This window comes from Vanessa atalanta, chromosome 19, assembly GCF_905147765.1.
Source record: "Vanessa atalanta chromosome 19, ilVanAtal1.2, whole genome shotgun sequence".
Taxonomy (NCBI): domain Eukaryota; kingdom Metazoa; phylum Arthropoda; class Insecta; order Lepidoptera; family Nymphalidae; genus Vanessa; species Vanessa atalanta.
Genome location: NC_061889.1, coordinates 4,978,353 through 4,998,894, shown reverse-complemented (window position 1 = coordinate 4,998,894; position 20,542 = coordinate 4,978,353). Strand labels below are relative to the sequence as shown.

At 31.7% G+C, this 20,542-nt stretch overlaps 4 protein-coding genes across 6 annotated transcripts; 2 read left to right on the top strand and 2 right to left on the bottom strand.

The window, feature by feature from the left end:
- The first annotated feature begins 21 nt into the window (after window positions 1-21).
- On the top strand, window positions 22-2,055 carry LOC125071608 (40S ribosomal protein S27). The gene is made up of 3 exons (XM_047681934.1): window positions 22-89; window positions 423-642; window positions 1,903-2,055. The coding sequence occupies exons 1-3, from the start codon at window positions 84-86 to the stop codon at window positions 1,929-1,931; spliced, it is 255 nt and encodes an 84-aa protein (XP_047537890.1). The 5' UTR covers window positions 22-83; the 3' UTR covers window positions 1,932-2,055.
- Window positions 2,056-3,365: 1,310 nt separating this feature from the next.
- On the bottom strand, window positions 3,366-10,992 carry LOC125071607 (putative riboflavin kinase). Its single transcript, XM_047681933.1, has 3 exons — window positions 10,433-10,992; window positions 5,889-6,040; window positions 3,366-3,856 (listed from the first exon to the last, which is right to left on the bottom strand). Exons 1-3 carry the CDS (start codon window positions 10,545-10,547, stop codon window positions 3,647-3,649), a joined length of 477 nt encoding a protein of 158 aa, XP_047537889.1. The 5' UTR covers window positions 10,548-10,992; the 3' UTR covers window positions 3,366-3,646.
- A 665-nt stretch (window positions 10,993-11,657) lies between these two features.
- LOC125071604 (E3 ubiquitin-protein ligase Arkadia-like) lies at window positions 11,658-18,822 on the top strand. Of its 3 annotated transcripts, none has more exons than XM_047681930.1 (13): window positions 11,658-12,036; window positions 12,109-13,703; window positions 13,936-14,070; window positions 14,242-14,429; window positions 14,779-14,846; window positions 14,877-14,939; window positions 15,353-15,435; window positions 15,673-15,780; window positions 15,890-15,939; window positions 16,326-16,410; window positions 16,772-16,962; window positions 17,507-17,634; window positions 18,245-18,822. In XM_047681930.1, exons 1-12 carry the CDS (start codon window positions 11,910-11,912, stop codon window positions 17,628-17,630), a joined length of 2,817 nt encoding a protein of 938 aa, XP_047537886.1. In that variant the 5' UTR covers window positions 11,658-11,909; the 3' UTR covers window positions 17,631-17,634; window positions 18,245-18,822. The 3 variants fall into 3 exon arrangements, with proteins under 3 accessions (XP_047537886.1, XP_047537885.1, XP_047537884.1); XM_047681929.1 differs by having other exon boundaries at window positions 11,659-12,036; window positions 15,350-15,435; XM_047681928.1 differs by having other exon boundaries at window positions 11,659-12,036; window positions 14,779-14,939; window positions 15,350-15,435; window positions 18,245-18,821.
- LOC125071606 lies at window positions 18,089-19,738 on the bottom strand. Its single transcript, XM_047681931.1, has 4 exons — window positions 19,374-19,738; window positions 19,135-19,283; window positions 18,922-19,033; window positions 18,089-18,332 (listed from the first exon to the last, which is right to left on the bottom strand). The coding sequence occupies exons 1-4, from the start codon at window positions 19,643-19,645 to the stop codon at window positions 18,185-18,187; spliced, it is 681 nt and encodes a 226-aa protein (XP_047537887.1). The 5' UTR covers window positions 19,646-19,738; the 3' UTR covers window positions 18,089-18,184.
- Window positions 19,739-20,542: the final 804 nt, after the last annotated feature.

The following is a 20,542-nucleotide window of genomic DNA, read 5'->3' as shown; positions in this document are numbered from 1 at the left end:
CCTTCTTATTTATGGAATCTCTTGTCTTGTCTTTGATACATTTATCGTCTTTCCTTTTCCGGTTCTGCATCGAAGCTGAAACCATGCCGGTGTGTATTTTTATAAATTTGTTCTCAGAAAAATGCTTTAGTGATAAAATTAAGTGATATTTGGATTTTGTTAATGTTATACGCTTTCGAAGAAGTTGTGTTAATACCATAGAAAATCAGAATTGCGTTCAAAACAAGATACACACATGGCATTATTTGACGTCTCAGTTATCTGACACAAAACTATGTCTTTCTATGAATTAACCTTAATCAACGATAGTGTTTGTGAATTCTCACCTCAAATACTACGTTATTCAAATATATGTTCGATTCTATAAATGTAAGTTTGGTGTAGTGAAGGCGTGAAACTAACCTAAACATGGTGCATTTCAGCTCGCAATTGACTTATTGCACCCTTCGCCTGCGTCTGAGAGGAGGAAGCACAAGCTCAAAAGGCTAGTGCCACATCCAAACTCATATTTTATGGACGTCAAATGCCCAGGATGTTACAAAATCACAACGGTATTCAGTCACGCGCAAAGAGTCGTCGTATGTGCAGGATGTTCCACAATTCTTTGTCAGCCCACTGGAGGTCGCGCCAGATTAACTGAAGGTGTGTAAACTTTTTAATAGTCGACCTTTCTAATTGCCCTTTACATTATATCTACATAGCACTCCATTTAAATGATTTGACCACCAGTTGAAATCAGAGTTTGATATTAATGGTATAGGAAATATTTACAGTTCATAAGATTTAACTCATGATAATGTCTTGTAATCAAGTCCTTAGTAGCTGATGAGTCAATTTTAGTAAGCATTTCTAGTGTTGTTGCATTAAACTTGTTATACTTGTATTTTAAGTGCATAAATTTGTTTTAGGATTGTAATACCTTTGTTTCAGCTTTCAAACATTAAATTGTTAGTATTTTTATAGATATTGAAAAACATTGCAATAAATTTAATTTCATAATACATTGCAATAACTTGTGCAATTGTTTTGGATACAGATGAATCACATACTTATCAATGTAGTAAAAAATTTATACCTACATAGAATATAATCAAAAAATGATATTATGATTTAATGAAACCTAACAACAGGCTCAAATTTCCGACTTAGTGCTATCTTTTTCCTATTATATTGTTTGAAATTTGTTTGTTGAATATATCATTATGATACACCAGAACCACTTATAAGAAGAGGGTCACATGTATCTTTTTGTAATTCAAATCTATATGTTATAAAACATTTCAAACAAAGCTTGCCAAATACAGTTGATAGATAAATAAGTTACTATTTATTTATTAATAGATACTTATTAGAAACTTTATACAGTATGGTTTTACAGCATGATGTTAGAAATAAACACATTTCATATTATAACAATAACATTACTATAAATTCTAGGTCCTCAAAACATTTTAAATATTTTTCACCAATTAGAATGTATATACTATGTATTTTCAATGTTAACTATTCATTTTTAACAATGTCTATATAAAAACAATTATTAAAAGTTTCAAGCAAATTAAGGGGGAACTGTATAAAAAAAAGTATTAAATATAGAATTGAGAATAATTTTAATTGATAGTACAAATGTATCGAAATCAAACTGCTAGTTTTAAATTTATCATGTCATGTGTTTATAATTATTTCTGTTAACTTATAATTTTACTCTAAATTTTGATATCTATAAATAGAGAATACTACTTGAAATCACTGTTTATAGCTTATTTTAATAACCATTAAATTTTTCTACTTGTTAAGAATACCAAATTTTGTAGTAGTTATTAGAAATTATACTTTCAGAATATTTATTAATATTATAAATATTTATTTGATTTTAAATTAATATTACTTCCTTTTTTTCAGGATGTTCATTTAGAAGAAAACAACACTAATTTAACCTGGAGAGAGAGCCCTAATTTAAGATTTGCATTTTTATTTCCAATTGTATGAATGAGTGATATTTTTCTTATTCATTGGATTTGTTAAAGCATTACAAATAAAGGCTTTTTCAAAGGGTATCTTCTTTTATTTATATAGATATATTCAATTTGAAATAGTATTTTTGTACTATTTTATATAATTCACAATAATTTATATATTTAACTATATAATATGTATCATTTTTGCCAATGGTTTTTTTTTGGTTCAACTTACATTGATAGAAAGGCAACATAGGACAGTGACATCTTTAACAGTAAACAATCCATTGCCTAAAAATCGAATTTTTTTAGCCAGTTTTGTTACATTGTTTTCTTTTTTATCCAAATACAACTTTCTATTATTTTGATGTTCGGCAACTATACCTGCTAGTATCTTAAATAATTAAATACATTTGAAGTATTGCACAATTTTGAAATAACTAGTGAAATTATTGTTTGTAATATGACTTAACTATTGATATATTATGAATATTTTTATTGTATATATTTAAAAGCTTTTATTGGACAAGTCTAAGAGACCTTAAGTTTAATACTTGAGTCAAATCCGACTACCGAATTTTAAACTAAATTGAAATATTGTTTGGTTGAGCCGAGATGGCCCAGTGGTTAGAACGCGTGCATCTTAACCGATGATTTCGGGTTCAAACCCAGGCAGGCAACACTGAATTTTAATGTGCTTAATTTGTGTTTATAATTCATCTCGTGCTCGGCGGTGAAGGAAAACATCGTGAGGAAACCTGCATGTATCTAATTTCAACGAAATTCTGCCACATGTGTATTCCGCCAACCCGCATTGGAGCAGCGTGGCGGAATATGCTCCAAACCTCCTCAAAGGGAGAGGAAGCCCTTAGCCCAGCAGTGGGAAAATTTACAGGCTGCTAATGCTAAAAAAAAAACATGTTCTTTGTGCAAGAGGCAAAATAACTCCTTAATATTAAACTTTAAATGAAAGGTTTATTTAAGTAATTTTCATCTCTGAAACTAGCCATTAAATTTTATAACAGGTATCACTAGAGGATGGTGAGTTTAAAGCTGTGCAAGTGCATCTGGACTAGTGTTTGTAATTTGTGTTTATAATAACATCTCTTGCTTGGAGTGGAAGGAAAACTTCGTGACGCAACGCCTGGTGAGAATCTTTCCCATCTGGATCCACCGGCATTGGTAGAATAATCCTTGGTTGCCCTAGGCCTGTATAAGCTTTCCTAAAATTTACCCTCACTACCTTACTACCTAAATCTGTACACATTATAGAGTTTTTATAAATTGAAAGAGTAAAAATATTTTTAGTCATGTTAAATTAAGGAACATTAATAGTTTATTATTCTTTATGTAAACGGCCTGTAAAGACAATTTTATTATTGTGGTAATTCAACAAAACACTAAAAATAATAAATATATCATTTATTTACAATACAGCATACAAAAATATCACATATTGGAATTCCCTGCAGGCAATTTATCATTTATTGCAATACCCTAAATGTATAACATATATATTTTATATTATCTCTGAAGATACTGGTTATATAAATAGTTGAACAATGTCAATAACAAATAAAACAATGTAAATTTTTGGTTTACTACAAGATAACAGATTTACTACGTAAAACAGTTAAAGTAACAAAATTGTGCTACAAAACGTAAAAAAAAATATGACACAGTTTTAATCATTGATCAGAAAAAAATGATTCATCTTTTAACTTGATTGAGTCTGGCAGGTCGAGAGCTGCTTGAGCATTTTCTATATCTTGTTCAATGGCTGCTATTAATTCGTCTAAGGATTTAAAGTTTTTTTCGGGTCTTAGATATCCAACGATACATATTTTTAAGGTAGAACCATAGAAGTCTCTTCCGAAGTCATGCATTACATGGGTTTCCTGAAAATGTAGAATTGTATTTAAATAAAAATACTTAATTTATAGGTTTTAAGTAGTAAATGATGAACACTAATTAGCAATTATATGTAACAACTGGCTATTTTAGATAATTTATAAATATACAAGACTTAGCAAAAACAACTTCTTTACAAAATCAAATGGGCCTCGCACCCTCAAAATTTGGGAAAATCTATTGACTATTAAAAAATAAAACATCGTAAACATATAACGAATTAAAATACGAAATAAATGTCACCGATGATTTTGTTGTATATCACCTATATTCATATTTTCAAAAATAAAATAAAGCAAATTACTGCGGCATTGTATCGGTATTTTTTTATATGATGCCTCTTTCAATACCTACCACGCGGTCTTACAGAATTTATCTTGCACATAAAATTTTGGTCTTGCTCCGCCTCTGTGTGTATTATTACTATGTTTCCATCATGTGCATCAATGGCTTAACGGATTTTGAAAGAGAAATCAGGCATACCTGGACTAACAACTTTACATACTTAATGCTTTCCAAGGCTAACCTTCCTTCTCCATATTATTACAAAATATTTATTTTCAAGACAAATTTATTAGGCCGATCTCAGTGCTTATTCCCGATCGCAGTGAGAAATCTGCCTTAAAAAGGCGTTATTTTCAAATTAATTTGTGTAACATACATTCATTGCAGGTAAATACCCTCTTACTACAGTGGCGCCATACTGGCAATTTATGGAATCCTTATTTCATATATTTCAGTGGACAGTTTTTCGGGGAAAGGCCTATATGAAATACTTCTCCTTATACTCTATTTCAACCATAAGAGGAGAAAAGCCAAATAAACACCATTTGACGCGATATAATGGGTCGAGAGCTTGATTACTCTTTGATATTTACTATGGATTTGCAAAAAATGGTGTTTTTTTTGGAATTTTGGAAGGAAAATAAAAGTAGTTAAGTGTAATAGTTTTATATTATAAATAAAAATAAACTATATCATAAACTCGTATTAGTGCACAATATAGTTAGAGTTATTAGTAAATCTTGTTTATTGTTTTTCCTTCGAAATTGAAATAGGCTATACCTTCTGACTTTATAGATCACTGCGCTCTTCTGAAGCGTTTTTTAATTAATATATATATAATAGCAATAATACCAAAGCCCCATCATATCGATACCACTTAAGTAATTCAAAATGTAATGCTCCATTTACGCTATCAGTAGTATATTTTAGTAAAACACTTGAATTACTCACGATAAGTTATTTCTGTTTTAACTATTAGCGTATATATTAAACTATTATAAAGTACTACCCATCCCAATGCCTCATGGGTAGAATAAGATTTTGATCCCGTGCTTTTTTTTAAACGACAAGCATCAAATGTATTCTATTCAAGAAAACTTTTACAATAAAGCATTTTTGAATCGTCAATATTTTAACTATACCACCATTTCGGAAAGGCAGCCTCTAGCGAGACGAAAAGGCAAAAAATACTCGGAAGCAAAGTACAACACTTCCGACTTATATTTACCACGCGTTAATTTAATTTGCAATTATCACTTTATTTGTGACCATCTATTTGGGAACCTGGATTTCTGATCATTTCGGACTTAAAAAACACAACAACTTAGCAACAACACAAACAAAAAGTTTCAATCAAACATTTTTTTGTCAGTCCCTCATCACAGAATCACAAAAGAAAAACTTGACCGACGTGTGATAGATTGTTAATGCCATTGGAAATACATTAAAGAAAAAGGTATGTTAAGGGGAAAAAAAGTTGAAAATTTTATAAATTGTGTTAAAACCTAACTTCAATCATCCGAAAGCACTCCGGTCCCATTTAATTTAGGCTAGCAATACTCTTATTTTTCAAAAAAGGAAGTTCTCTGTTCAACTTTTCGAAATTTGTATTACCTTGATTTTCTCAAAACTGATCTATGACCGATTTGAAAGGGGTTTTCATTATTACATTACAGACTACAGAACGTAGAGTGTTCTTATTATTACAGGCATAAAAGGTGGTTGGGAACTTACAATGGACAGCTCCTTATTCTGATAGAAGGGACACCATCCAATATTTACTACCATCTTTTGAACTGGCTCTGAGTCTACCTTCGCCCATCCATAGTATACACCTGGCTTTACATCTTGTGGTAATAATTTTGCTATGTCCCTGGGATAATTAGCTGAAAATAAAAGAAAATAAAAACATAAATTATGTAAAAGGTACTCTATATTTTGTTTAAGGAAAGGATACTCGACTAAACTTTTGAAAAGGTCGTTTCGCTCATCTGAATATATATAGGTAAAAATACCAATTTTTTAATTTAAATGAAAAGGCCCAAAAATATTTTGAATTTTTAAGAGTACTTTCAGCTACCTATATAAAATATTATCAAAATAGAGCATAGAACCTTATTTATCAATACTGGATTCTAACAAAAAATACTACTAGTAAATAATTTAATAACGTGATAAAGTAAATTCCGTCTTCAACAAAAATGAAGGAACATTATCAACTTGTACTTCTCTATTAACATGAGTATTTAGTACCAAAGTACCAAATTGCACAATACACGAGGTCCAGCGCAATCGTAGGTGACTTTACCTTATTTAATGCCAAATTATACGTAAATATTAACCACAAACGAAGTATCGAGTGAATCAACAAATAAAACGATAATGAATATAAATATTTACATTATAGCTTAATAATTAATAAACGTTGTCAATTTCGGCAAAACAAAAATCTAGGTTAGTGGCAATTTCCAATCATAATAATTCCATTCTTGGTATATTTCAATCTTAATATCTAGTGTATAAGTATCAACAATCTCAAATGGGTCTTTCAAAATTAAGGACCCATAAATTTCCGAAATAACGCTACTTAAGCTAGAGGGTATTACTTGAAAGTAACAAGTAGGAGTTATGAATTTGATTAATAGAAAATTTTTAAAATAGCTTTCTTCCTCTAATTACTTTCTACTTTTCAATTTCACCCTCTAGCTGCAACAGCTTTTCAAATTTGATTAATTTTGAGTGACGCTTTTAAAATTATTTATCGGCATTTTTTTCGCAGCTTCAATCTTACATTTTCTGAGCGGCCGGACATTAACTAACATTATCATAGATGTATAAAACTAAGCAAATGTCAATAAAACTGGGTCAAACACTGATTGTGTTAGAACAGCATTGCTTCAGTAGGACGTCATACAACACGGCTTGTGTTTAAAGTCACGTGACTTAAAGATGCTATTTTTACATAAATCTGTTCTATACGATTTTTTTTAGGTAGCCGTTCACAAAAATATACTAAATATTATTATAATCAAGTATATTATTTATTATTAATAGTATAAATACCTTGTTGTGTTATTACATGCAAGCTTTCTACATTACAATATTAATAAAATATATATAAAATAATTAAATTATTTTTAATTAAAACGATTATTTATCATTTAAGAAAAAAGACATTAAAATAACTTGATTATTTACAATTTTTTACCACCATTGTGTTACAACAGATCTGATATGAATGATGTTTAGCAATAATCTTTATAACATGGATTAGAACAGTCTATTTCTAAGATGACCTTATTTCATGACCATATAACAACAATGTGAGTGATAATAGTGCATTATAAATATGTTACTAAGTAACTAACGCAATGCCTAGAATAAAAACACTGGTAAGTTTTTCCATAGCATTTTGCTACGTTAACTAATCAATTACGAGGTTACTTTCATTAAATGTGACGACGCATCATGATTTAAAAAAAAGGGGAAAAAGAAGAAATTTGGAATTGACACATGTTAGAGATATTCGATCATTTATTTCTTCTTTCATTTTATTAGTTTTACTTAAATTTTTATTCTACAACAATCTATAAGATGGTTGTAGAATAAATCCATACTTCCATACTTAATATTATAAATGCAAAAGTAACTCTGTCTGTCTCGCTTTCACGAAAAAACTACTGGACCGATTTAAATGAAATTTGGTACACAAATAGTTTAGAGCCTGAGAAAGGACATTAGACTACTTTTTAATTGGAAAAAATGTTGTAAAGGTTTGAAAAGGGGGATGAAAGGTTGTAAGTTGTTGAAAGTATTATCATTTTTAGAACTAGAAGCATAAAACTTATATTTTAGGCTGTATTGTACACTTATAAACTAACATATCATGACACCCACTAAGGAGCGAATTTTGGAAATTCTACCTCTAAAGGGGTGAAATAGGGTTTGAACGTTTGTATGGAAGTCCGTAATGTTTAAAGTTAGAAACATGAAACTTTATTTTTGGGACACTGATTAAAAAGGAGTAAATTCGTATTTATGTGTTTTTTGATATTCTACCACTAAGGAGGTGAAATAATGGTTGAAAATTATTATGGACGTCGTCATTTTTTAAGCTAAAAATATGAAACTGTATTTTTGAGATACTGATTAAAAATGATTAAATACGTATTTAAGTGTTTCTACATATCCTACCTCTAAGGGGAGAAATAGGGTTTGACATTTCGTATACAAGTTTGAAAGTCTGTCATTTTTAAAGTTAGAAGCATGAAATTTTAGTTTTGGCCACCGATTGATAAATATTTGATTCGCATTTCGCGTTTTTGGATATTTTACGCCTAAGGTGAGAAATTGGGTAGACATTTCGCATATAGGATGGTCTGGAAGATCGTCATTATTGAAGTTAGAAGCATGAAACTTTATTTTTGGGCTACTGATTAAAAATCTGTAGATACGTATTTAAGCGTTTCTTGATATTTTAGGCCTAAAGGGAAGATTAGGTGTTGACATTTTGTGTACAGGTTGCATTACCTATTGCAGGCATGGACATATCGACTGCCGGTTCAAAATCATATATTTTAAACGCGGAGACCGCTGTGAAAAGAGAGACAACATCTTGTTTATATTGTTAAGGAGTGCATTTGAAGGCAACAAAGTGCGTCGAAAGGCTTTCTTATCAGATTTTTCACAATATTACTAAAACTTCCACCATATTCTTGCTTAAAAAACATATCTTACTTATTTAAAATAAAAAAAATTCAGATATTACATATTGTATAAAACCTCAGGGATCCTCAGAATCTTTCAATCTATTTCGTCTCTCAGATGCTATATTCTATTTATTTTGTTTTTCTGATAATTTATTCTTATATATTTATTCATCCGTACGTAATCAAAGTGATGTTAGCCTTGTCGACGAACCTCTGATATGCCGATAGGGTCCCAATTTACAACTTCATGTTGATGAGGATGATGTTCTCAAAATCGGTCTTCCATGCGTTACAATTTGGAAATAATTATTCCCACACATGGGCACCAGGGACACAGCCATTGTATTTTTATCGCCCAAAGATTCTTATTCACTAAGGGAAATCAAGGATATTGAAGCTTACATGGACTGCAAGCACACACTTTTAATATAGCAGAATTTATTATCAATAAATAGGATGTAAACCTTAATAGGTTAAACTGACAAATGTGTCTTAGCTAGGTTTTTTCGTCGACATTGGAGTGTGACTTGTAAAATTAAATGAATAATTTTAATATTTTTATCAATCACAGTTACCAAGATTTGGTTGGAGGTGTGGAGTCAAATTCATGAGAACTTATTGCATAATGCTAATTCTGTATGTTTATCGTTGCACAAGGCTCAGTCACTCTTCATCTCACATATATAATAGTACTATCACAATAATTACAAAAATATAAAAATAATTTGCACTTTAAAAAAAATGAAATAAAGCGAAAATTAGAACAAATGTTACAAGTAGATAGTTTCCAAAGTGTAGATGGAACATTTGTGTTTCAACAAGTTTTGATAAGCCAGTAAGTGATTAGTTAGATAATCATTAAGGTGCATTTTGAAACCCAGATAATAATCAATTTGAAACACAAAAGTATGTATTTATGTATATATATTTATTAAAAATATTTTAAACTTGTAATTATGTAAAGTTTTTAAGTAAGATCTTCATTAGGATTCCACATTTACATAAAAACATATCTTAACAAAAATGTGTTTAAGATGTAACTGTACTGATAATAATCAAGTCTGGAGAGTGTAGTAAAATTATTTATTCTCAACAATATTAGTACAACTGTTTCATTTCAGTTAAATAGCATAAAAATCTTTTTTCATATAAACAAACATAACATATAAAACAAATTAAAAAAGAATTTAAAATAATATATTTGACTGCTTCAAATAAAACAAACTCACAAAGAACATCTTAAATGAAAAATCATATATTGCACAGGCTTTTGGGAGTTTTATTTCAAAAACATTATATAAGTAGGTTTAATAATTGCATGTTCATGCCATATATAATTATAGTCAGTCTTTCACAGACCAGGCTATCAGTGACCAAGAATGACCAGAAATAATAATCTAACTTTATTTCAGAATTTTTCAATTCATATTATGGTACTATAAAGAAAAAAAATATTAAAAAGTAATAAATAAATTTACTTTACTGAAATAATTTAACTATAATAAAGGTTGATTATTTTATCTTTTATTACAAGTATTAAATCTGTTGTATGTTTATAATACTACTTGCCTGTTGGACAGCCTAAATCCTTTGATCCTCTTCCGAAACCTTTTACAACTTCACCTTTTAAATAAAAGGGCAGGTATGATAACGACATATTTTTTTTAATATTTTTAAAAAACATAAGCTTTAATTTAAATATTAAAATATCAATTAACTAAGTCAGCCGCAATGGCGAAAGTTCGTATGTAAAAGAATACAAATGAGTGTAAATTACAATACCATTGTAATTAGACTGACTATCAGTCCAATCACTCGCTGTTTCTAAGATTCACAAGTCAGAAACACTGCATTACACATGTCACATACAATGTCATAACATGTACTTCTATTTGACTTCTTTAATCTTTTCTAATCTTATTGCTTATACCTTACAACCATATTCACAAATAATACTATAAAGATCGAGTGTTTAAAGACCACAGTGTGCACTCTCGTGTTGTTTACTCATTTCTCTCAACTCATTCCTACAAACCAAATAATCAAAAGGACTCGATAAATTTAAAGTAAAAGTTACAAAAAAATTGTGTCAAGAATGACTTCAGACTTGAATGGCAGTCAAGCTTCAAAGCTTGAGTGTTGACTGACTGAGTGCAGTGCTGCCAGCTGGGTCTTAGCAAAAGTTATGAAATGGAATAAGTTATGTTGTAAAAAATAACCATTTATGTTTTTACCAGTAGTAAGATTAAAAGTTAACAAGCTGATGTTGAAACTTACAGAAATATAGATAATTTAGAAATGTTCTCCATTTTAAGTAGCATTTACTAGCTACTTTGTTTAAACACTTGAATTTTGAATGTTATTTGTAAGGGAAAAAGAAATATAGAAATGTACCTTACCGATTGAAAAAATTCTAACTAGAAAAGTTTCTCCTAAAGTTTACTTTTTGGACCTTCTAATAAAAATTAATGTAAGGATTACCAATAGTATCAATCAATGAAAGGTTACAAAAGTAATCTTCAATGCTGGTAGAGTGTTCATGTTGACGACTTGACACCTGACGAACAAAACCTCTGAGAACACCAAGATTTATTCCAAGAATAACTTCCATTATAAACTTAAGCTTATGGGAAATTAATATTAGATATATATGTTCAATGATTATATATTATGAAATATTAGATATCCACATTATATACTTACAGGCAACAACAAAATTATACTGATTTTAAATTCATAGACAACTTGCTACTCTCAAATATATAATTTGACATCTGTGGTCGCAGAAAAATATCTAAAATTTTTGTTTGTAATGTCGTATTATTTATTTCAGGTGTATTAATGTATTTAATTTTGCTTTATACTTAGTGAAAGAAACATAAATATATTTATTGTACCACTACAGAATGTATCATACTAAGTTTATTTTATTTGTGTACCCTTGTAGTTGATGTGAATGTTGTGTTGTCAAGTGTAGTTCTTTTGTGAGATTTGACATAAATAAGGATAATTATAAACAACATGATAACTAAATAAGAAACTAAAAATGACTGAAAGGGCATACGACGGAGAACAATCATCATCTGCGTGGGATATTCCTGGGCCGTCATCTATAGCTGCAATTTTAGATACTGTGTATACGTCTCCGGCCTCTGATAATATACTACGGAATGGTAAATTCTACTAAATATGGTGTCTTTGATGGTAATGTTGACTTTGCTTCATTTCTGTTTGTTATATTTCAGAGGAAATGGAATGTGATCCATTATTTGCTGAAAGTGACGATGAAGTAGAAGTCTTGCCTGTCCCTATTGAAGTAATGTCAGAAAGAAGTGCACCAACACCAAAAAATGCTATATCATCAAGTTATGTGAATTCCACTTCACCAATCCAACCTTTATCCCATCCTGTATCTGCATATACTCCTGTCCCTGAAGAATATCAACCTTTGCCTGACAGTTCTAGTTCTATTGAATATGGTCTTGGTAGGAATAACCCAGATAGTACTATTTCACATGGACCAGGACTTCATGATTTAAATATGCGTTATCAACCAAAACCTGCTAACCAACAAAGTGGCTATTTTTACCCTAATTATATACACTATGCTAGTGTAAGACCTACTGCAGAGTATATAGTAGCCCCATACCCCTCGAACAATATGATTGTACTCGGTGAAGACAGGAGTCATGTACCAATAAACTACACACTTTCATCTAATCAGCCACAAATTCAAGATACCAATATGACACACATAGGATATGAACATATGTCCACTGTTAATGATTCTCTTAATCACTTTCCTAGCAATGGAAGTCGAAATCAAGGGCATGCAAATAATTTAGAAAGACCAAGTCGTAAATTAAATATATCCCCAAGGAGAAAACAATCAAAGGAAAATGAAAGTAATCCTAACACAATAGAAGTAAGTTCAGAGGAGGAAGACAATTTATCAACACCTAGTAAAAAGCAATGTGACAGTAATATCACTAGAGAAGTGTCAAATTCAAATAGAGATCAGGGCAATAGTTCAAGACCTGGAGGTAGCAGTTCTAGTTCAAGCACAAGGGTAGATGTAAAAAGAGAACCACAAGAACAAACCGAGATGTTAACACGGGCTAACAGGGTAACTGCTAATCAAGCTCAAGCTGAACACACCTATCAAGCAAATAGGCCAAGTAACCAAAATCAAGCACAAACTACACCAAGGCCACCATTTGGGAATTTACCTCAGCATCATAATATACAAGTGAAGCAAGAAAATCCTGCTGTCTCTCGCACTCCCCATAGTTGTACTTGTCGAAGTAACCATGTGCACACATGTTCGTTCCTCACACAAGCAGATCAAAACATGGCTCACAGATCAAGCCCGAATTACTTTAACTATCACAATGGGTCACACCATCATCACCATCACCACCACCACCATCATCATAGGACTTTCCATAATGCTCATGACAATCCAGCAGGTTCAACAAATCCAATCTCAAACATTAAAGAAGAGCCTGGTTTGCAGCCAATTGTGAAAGTGGAAAATGTAATAGAACAACAAAGTCAAAATAATAACCGACAGCCACAAGCAGCAATAGTAAAGGTTGAATCAATGGAACAGGTTCCAGTAAAATCAGAACCCGGGACATCAAGTCCACGGCGGAGCAAACAAAGTAGTAGCAATAATGATTCTATCCAAGTCAAATCAGAACCTCAATCTGTATCCAGAAAACGTGATATTGATGGAGTTGACCGAAGAGCTAAAGATTCTTCTCCTCAACCGGGCACTAGTTCTGGAAGAATTCCACAGTCAGAAAATTACACAACAGCAAAAACAAATAATAATCAGGTTCCTATATTTTCTTAATTATACCATTTTACAAAATAGTATACATCTATTTGAAAAAAACAAGATGCATGTTTTTTTCTCCTGCTTTTCTGGCCAGGAAAAACTAATATACAATAATATAATTACAGTTTTATAATAATTATATTTTATGAAGAACTTCATACAAGCATTACTATGTAACTTAAATAATAATAATTGTCTATTTTATAATGAATATATCTTGTTGTCTCAGGCAAATACACTGAAAAATTCTGAGGCATCCACTGGTAGTACTGGAAATGTATTATCTGCACCTGATTTGCAATTAGACTGGGTGTCAGACTCCAGTTCTGATGACGACATTCAGGTTTTAGAAGAAGAACAAAATGTATGTATACTGGTTTATACATTTGTAAAGATATTATTACTTTAAAAATGTTATTTTTTAACCGTTTTAATTATTATGACTATCATAGTGGGTAGATGAAACTATACAATATCTTAGCCCAAATATAGTCATACATATATTAATATGATGAATATTTTGTTGATTTTTTAGAGACAAGTGGTAGACTTAACGAATTCGCCGGGGCGTAACGCCCAGTCGGGCGAGGAGGGAGCGACGGAACCGCCCGCGGGCGCCGTGCGCTCCCCGCGCCCGCTGTTCGAGTCCGTGCCGCACCGCGAGCCGCCCCTCTACCACACGCCGCCTGTGCCCTCGCATCCCCATCTGCTGCATCAAAGGAGGTTCGATTTCCAGTTCCATTCATTTATATCCTTGTCCCATGTATTATTTTGTCTTTATCTGTTTCACTGTTACTGCATATAGTTCTAACTATTTCAAGATACAACACTATTTGTTGTATTTATATAATTATTATTTCAAAGTGATTACCTACTGTAATATTTAGTGTCTCTAGAACTAATAAACAATAACAATATATACTACCTATTGAATACCTAAAGAAGGTTTAACGATTGATATTAATAAATCGCTAAACCGTGTGAGTTATTTAGGGTCTAATCGCTGTTTTATAATACTAGTCGTTAATAATGAAATAATAAGAAATAATTAGAGCCGCTGTCACGTCCATAGATTGCGGTGCATGGTGGCGTGTCGCGGATGTTGCTGCGCGCCGCACGCTCGCGCGCCGCACGCACACCCGCACACGCACGCGCACTCGCACGCACACGCGCACACGCACGCGCACTCGCACGCACACGCGCACCCGCACGCCACGCCGCCGCACGCGCATCGTAAGTTCAATATTTCTCGTTCAATTATTGCATTTTCATCTCTTTAGTGGCTGCTTTATAGGTGGCAAATTCTCAGTTTTCAGGTTCGAACCGGATAAGACCGATCAATATTATAGGGTGTTTCTCTCAAGAAATAAAATAATGGGCCAGAGCAGTGTATAAACCCGTAAAGTCGTCGATCTTAACTTATTTCCCTCCCTTCGTATAACATGATTACCGCCCCATTGGACTATTTTTTTTTTTGACACCTCGGCCAGTTCTTGAGATTGGCAACTGGCCGAAATTAGACCAGGATGACATTATATTATTAAAGTTATGGGTTGTCGGTATCTATTAGTTTTTTGACGCGCAATTTAGGTAAACATAAAATTGAAAGACGTAATTTTTTGAAATTGTATTTAATATGTTAGTAGGTGAACGTCGACGGGAAGGCATGCCAATTGCTCCGCCCTATCTCGTACACGAGCGGCTCTGGCAGCGACAACAACACATGTTGGTAAGTTTTACACATAGAGATCTTATATTGTATATTATATATATCGTTTTATATTGTTTGTATTACACACAATCTTAACGTTAATTTGATTTTGTCTCAACTCTGCAGCGCATAAGATCAGTATATATGTATATGTACTTAGCAATGAGATCGCTGTAAATAACTATGTAATGTAGGTATATGAGTTAGTCATTCTGTGTTGTGTATATTGTTTTCATATGTATTTATTGTGTTCAGGAAGTGCAACGGCGCAGCCTAATGGGCGACATGGGCGGTTTAGCTTCGGGTTTCTCTCTCTATCCGCCATCATCGTACATTTCGCCTAGACCTACTACAATGCTAGCCGTAATAAGTTTATATATTAAATCGAATTGAATTTAATATTCGCTATCATTTTATATTTTAATATAGCGATTTGGATTCGTGATATCACAAGGTCTTAAATATTTTTCAGTTCCCCGATGAGCTCGAACACAATGACCTAGCAGCTACGCCTATGGTCTTGTAAGTATTTATATTTCCTTACAAATACATTAGACTGATAATATACTCCAGCTGGGACCTATCCCAGCTGTAGTGTTTTAACACTATTTGTTAAATTAAATGCTTTGTCTCCTAAGACAAAGCATTTAAAATTATAATAAACCTACTATTATTTTTTATTTTAATATACATGATTTTGGAATTTTGGGTCAATTTTAGAATGTTTACCATTGAACTTTGTATCATTATTTTATTTTGTAATAATTTTTTTATACGCCTAAAAAATCCATTTCCTATACTTAGGTTGACTGGTAGATAATTATTTTAGTTTTAAGCTCGTCTACTGTGTTGAGCAATAAACTATGAAATAAAATTGTGAAACTTACATAAATACAATATATTTTCAGAGATGGCCAGCATGTACATCACCACATGCATCACTACTTTCAAATGCCACCGCATCTTCATATCTCCATTCAACCATCAGTCACAGTAAGTAAATATAGAATTTTATTTATTATTGAATTAAATTCGTATTTAGAATATATATAATACTAGCCGAATCTGCGGCTTTACCCCCGCGTAATTTATAAATCTTTACCAATAGCACACAAACCGTAACCCACATTTTAACGACGAGGGTTGTCTTTTTTTGAATACGCCAATAGACGTAGCAAACTATCTCCATGGCAAACTTCATCTAAATCGGTTTAAGCGTGAACAGATAACAGACAGAGTTACTTTCGCATTTATAATATCAGTATAGATTATTGTCAATAACAACTACTACTGTTTATGAAAATTTAAAATTCTGATCGTATCATCGTAGCATAATATACTGATGTCGTGGCAGGGCTCGGGCGCGCTGTCGGCGCTCGTGCGCGCGGGCGCGGGCGAGGAGGGGCGGCGCGCGGCGCGGGGCGCTTCCCGCGCGGTCATCGAGCGCAACACGTACCGCCACTACTACGCGCGCCCCGCGCCTCACCACCAGGACGAGAAGTGCACCATCTGCCTCTCTGTCTTCGAGGTCGACTCCGACTGCAGGTACTGTGCTCCTATTCATTACATACTATTGAAAGTTTTTTGTAAATGGAATACTTTAAAACAATACAAAATTATATATTTTTACTACTTTTCGTTTGCAATAAGTATAGTTTTCAATTTTGGAGACGCATAAATACATTTTCGTTCCGTTGTCTTTAACAAACAAATCTAACTGAAATCAAGAATTAGTACAAGATTTGGATGTACCTAGTATAAGATTTTTTTTTTTTTTTTTATTGAATCTAATGTTACTGTCCCTAGATAAATACTAATGATGCGCTTCTATAGAATTTGAGAGGTACTTTCAAGGCAGTACAACTGAAAATGATGTGGCAGTGAGTCTTTATTGTCAACCAACATATGCAACAACCACACTTAAAGGAATTTTCTCGATAATTGAATGGAACAACGGAAGCAGTTTTTTTTTCAATTCAATCATTAATTAAAACTTGTGCTTATTCATTTTATGAATAGTTAAGAATGCATGCTACAACTGTATCATAATTTATGTTTAATTTTTAAATTATTTTTTATATTTTTATAGACGCTTACCATGTATGCATCTATTTCACATGGAGTGTGTGGACCAATGGCTCAGCACAAACAAACATTGTCCAATATGCAGAGTCGATATTGAGACACATCTCAACAAGGATGCTACATTTTAAATTGGTGATTATTATACTTGTATTTCTCCAACATCAAATAATAAAATAAATGTTTAAATAATTTTTACAAAAGAATGTGGTAATAAGCTGTCTTCATAAAAGTTTTACATGATGAGTACATCTTTAATAACATCTTATTTATAGTTTTTATTATGAAATGCAATTAAAGATTGTTTTCAATTTGGCGGTTTAAAAATGTGGTAATTGAGATTAGTGCATTGAAACATATAAACTCTCCAGCCTTATGTTATAATAAATATTGTTTATTGGAGAGAACAATATTTTTTAGGAATTATTAATATTCCTTTTCAACCCTCCAATTCAGCATAATGTTAGTGCCATGAGTGGGGATAACAATAAGCCCCAAAGGGCTAGTTTTGCATCAACAGGTAGCAAAAAACTCATTACCATAATGATGCTATTATTATAGATGAGTTCAAAATAAAAACAAAAATAAATATTATTGTAGGTGCCTATATTCTTATTGTCTAATATCACTCATATTTACATGAATTTATCTATTTGAACTCTATTGTAATTGTTAGTCAAATATTTTATTCTTTTAAATTTTTATTTTTATCATTTTGTGATTCTGTTTTCAATTTTTCTTCAAGGTGGGGTGCACTTATAATGGCCTGCTGCTGTAACTCCAAGCTCTCTTGCTGCAACTCATGTGTTAATTGTTTTTGAGTGTTACAAGCTCTGAAAATATAAAACAGTCTGTAAATAATTCAATAAATGTATAATATAAAATATTTTGTCTTCAATGTGTTAAATGACTAATTAATTACTATAATGTTTAATAAGGTGATTTTTGTTGGAATGTAAGTCTAGAGGAATTTTATTGATAAGAAATGTAAAATGTTTGGCTGTTATAGGAGTTTGAATAATTGTTTTATTTTATCTTACAGCTGGTATCTGTTACATCTGTTTGACTAATATTCACTTCCTATGATAGCCGATGATAATTTATGTGATATGTTTGAGATTTGGTTAAATTTTTGGGAGCAATTGTGTTTTTTAAGTATATTGACTGAAGATTACACTAACTGGTTGTTACAGGACTGACTCAAATAAAACATTTTAAAATTGATACTCTTGACTCTAGATTTACCTGTTATGAAATTATTTTTTAGGTTTGTAATGTACAATTTGTTATTTTAATCTTGCTTGGTTACTTCTATATTTATAAGGGAAATATAAAAAGATTTAAAAGTAGATTTAAATATATATATCACAATTTATTAAAGCCTTTTATAAAAAAAAAAAATGTTTTTTATTATTCTCATACCTGCATGCATGATCAATTCTTTCACATATAGCATCAGAAGCTACTATGTTCCCCGATAAGTATGATATTTCTGCAGCAGTAGTTGCTAATTTTTCTGCATAGTCCATATAACCTAACATATATAAGCCAATATAAATAAATTTAAGAATAACATTGAAGTATATCTTGCTTATGCTTTAAATAAAACAGGTTAATTCTATAAAAAAAACTTACTAAAAAGTGTTCGTAGGTTGTGTTTAAGATCACATAAGGAGCCACGGACAGCTACTAACTGATCCCAATGATGCGGTGGAGTACCATTGTCTCCCCACTCAAGAGCTTGTTTTACTAAACAAATCTCTGAAGTCAAAGCTTCTCTTAATCTGTAATATTGAAAGTATTAAATAAACTTTTTATCATTGTATTCATTTAAAAATAATCAAGAAGAATTGAAATACATTTAGTTGTTTTACCTTTCGCTAGTGTCTTGAATAGCAACTAAAGTAACAGTAAGCAATTGTGTTGCAGCGTTGACGTTAATAGTGGTAGCTTGTCGAATAAGAAAGTCATGTTCTAAGCTATCTGCATCCCAAGATAATTCAAATTCTTTAGACTTATCGTCGCAAAAAGCGGTAGTTACAAGCCCTAAAGTTATCGGTGTTACATTCCGTATTTTTACAATATTTCTCTTGCTATTTGTTTTATAAGCAGTTTGAAATATTCGAAATAGTCCTTTTCTAAACATTGTTCTAGTCTTTACTTGGGATACAAATTTTAAATCGTTTAGTCCATTATAATTTTTCTAACCAAACATTGTGAAAACTTGAAAACTATTGACATCTGACATGCCGGAATGAAATACTTCATTTTGACATTGACAAATAGCGTTGCCTTACTTTTGCTACACATAGGATTTTTACGTAGAAATAACAAAAAAATACTTATGGATACAAAAAAAACTTAATTATAATTAAGCATCAGAAACTGGAAAAGTTCTATTTCTTAATTCTCAACAATGTGTTGCAAAAGCAAAACATTTCGTCCTTTTATTTTTCTTTAATTATATTTTACGAAAACTACTTAATATTATTGTAGGAAAATGAATTTAAATATATGGGTAGATACAATCTTATTCATATTATCTTTATACATACAAATCTACTTGTAAAACTGGTGTATATTTACACCGCTATTTCGGGATGTTATTTAATTTAATTAATATGTATATATTCATCGCAGAATCAAAGATAAAATCATTACCATTATCGGATGCGTCAAGTAGTACACTTGAGTAAGGTCGATACGGGAAGTGCTTACTTGGCTAATGCCCTAGGAACTGCCATCACCAAACCCCAACAGTGGGATGCGTGAAATACCAGAACCAACTTGACTAAGTTATTAACATAATGGATGTTTGGGAATATGCTCGTGCAGATGCACTTGACTTGGGAAAAGAACTCCGGGGCGAACGGTCGTCTTCCTGTATCGAACTTACTGCGATTCCATCTATTTTAATCGGTTTGGTTATCTTTGTTATTCATGATTAAGCAACAGTGCTACGAGACCAAACTTTTATTTTACAGCTAGAATATGTCTGATAACGGTTCCGACAGCGACTTGCCCCACGCGTTATATCCTACGA

Excerpts from the sequence above, each read along its gene's own strand:
- LOC125071608 (XM_047681934.1), top strand. Across the intron at positions 643-1,902 it reads TCGCGCCAGATTAACTGAAG|GATGTTCATTTAGAAGAAAA; the intron begins GTGTGTAAACTT and ends CCTTTTTTTCAG.
- LOC125071607 (XM_047681933.1), bottom strand. The coding sequence starts at position 10,547 with ATGTTTTTTAAAAATATTAAAAAAAATATGTCGTTATCATACCTGCCC. Across the intron at positions 6,041-10,432 it reads GGATTTAGGCTGTCCAACAG|CTAATTATCCCAGGGACATA; the intron begins GCAAGTAGTATT and ends TTTTATTTTCAG. Across the intron at positions 3,857-5,888 it reads AGAATAAGGAGCTGTCCATT|GAAACCCATGTAATGCATGA; the intron begins GTAAGTTCCCAA and ends CTACATTTTCAG.
- LOC125071604 (XM_047681928.1), top strand. The coding sequence starts at position 11,910 with ATGACTGAAAGGGCATACGACGGAGAACAATCATCATCTGCGTGGGAT. Across the intron at positions 14,940-15,349 it reads CACGCCGCCGCACGCGCATC|TAGGTGAACGTCGACGGGAA; the intron begins GTAAGTTCAATA and ends TTAATATGTTAG. Across the intron at positions 16,963-17,506 it reads GAGGTCGACTCCGACTGCAG|ACGCTTACCATGTATGCATC; the intron begins GTACTGTGCTCC and ends ATATTTTTATAG.
- LOC125071606 (XM_047681931.1), bottom strand. The coding sequence starts at position 19,645 with ATGTTTAGAAAAGGACTATTTCGAATATTTCAAACTGCTTATAAAACA. Across the intron at positions 19,284-19,373 it reads ATTCAAGACACTAGCGAAAG|ATTAAGAGAAGCTTTGACTT; the intron begins GTAAAACAACTA and ends TCAATATTACAG. Across the intron at positions 19,034-19,134 it reads CAACCTACGAACACTTTTTA|GTTATATGGACTATGCAGAA; the intron begins GTAAGTTTTTTT and ends TATATATGTTAG.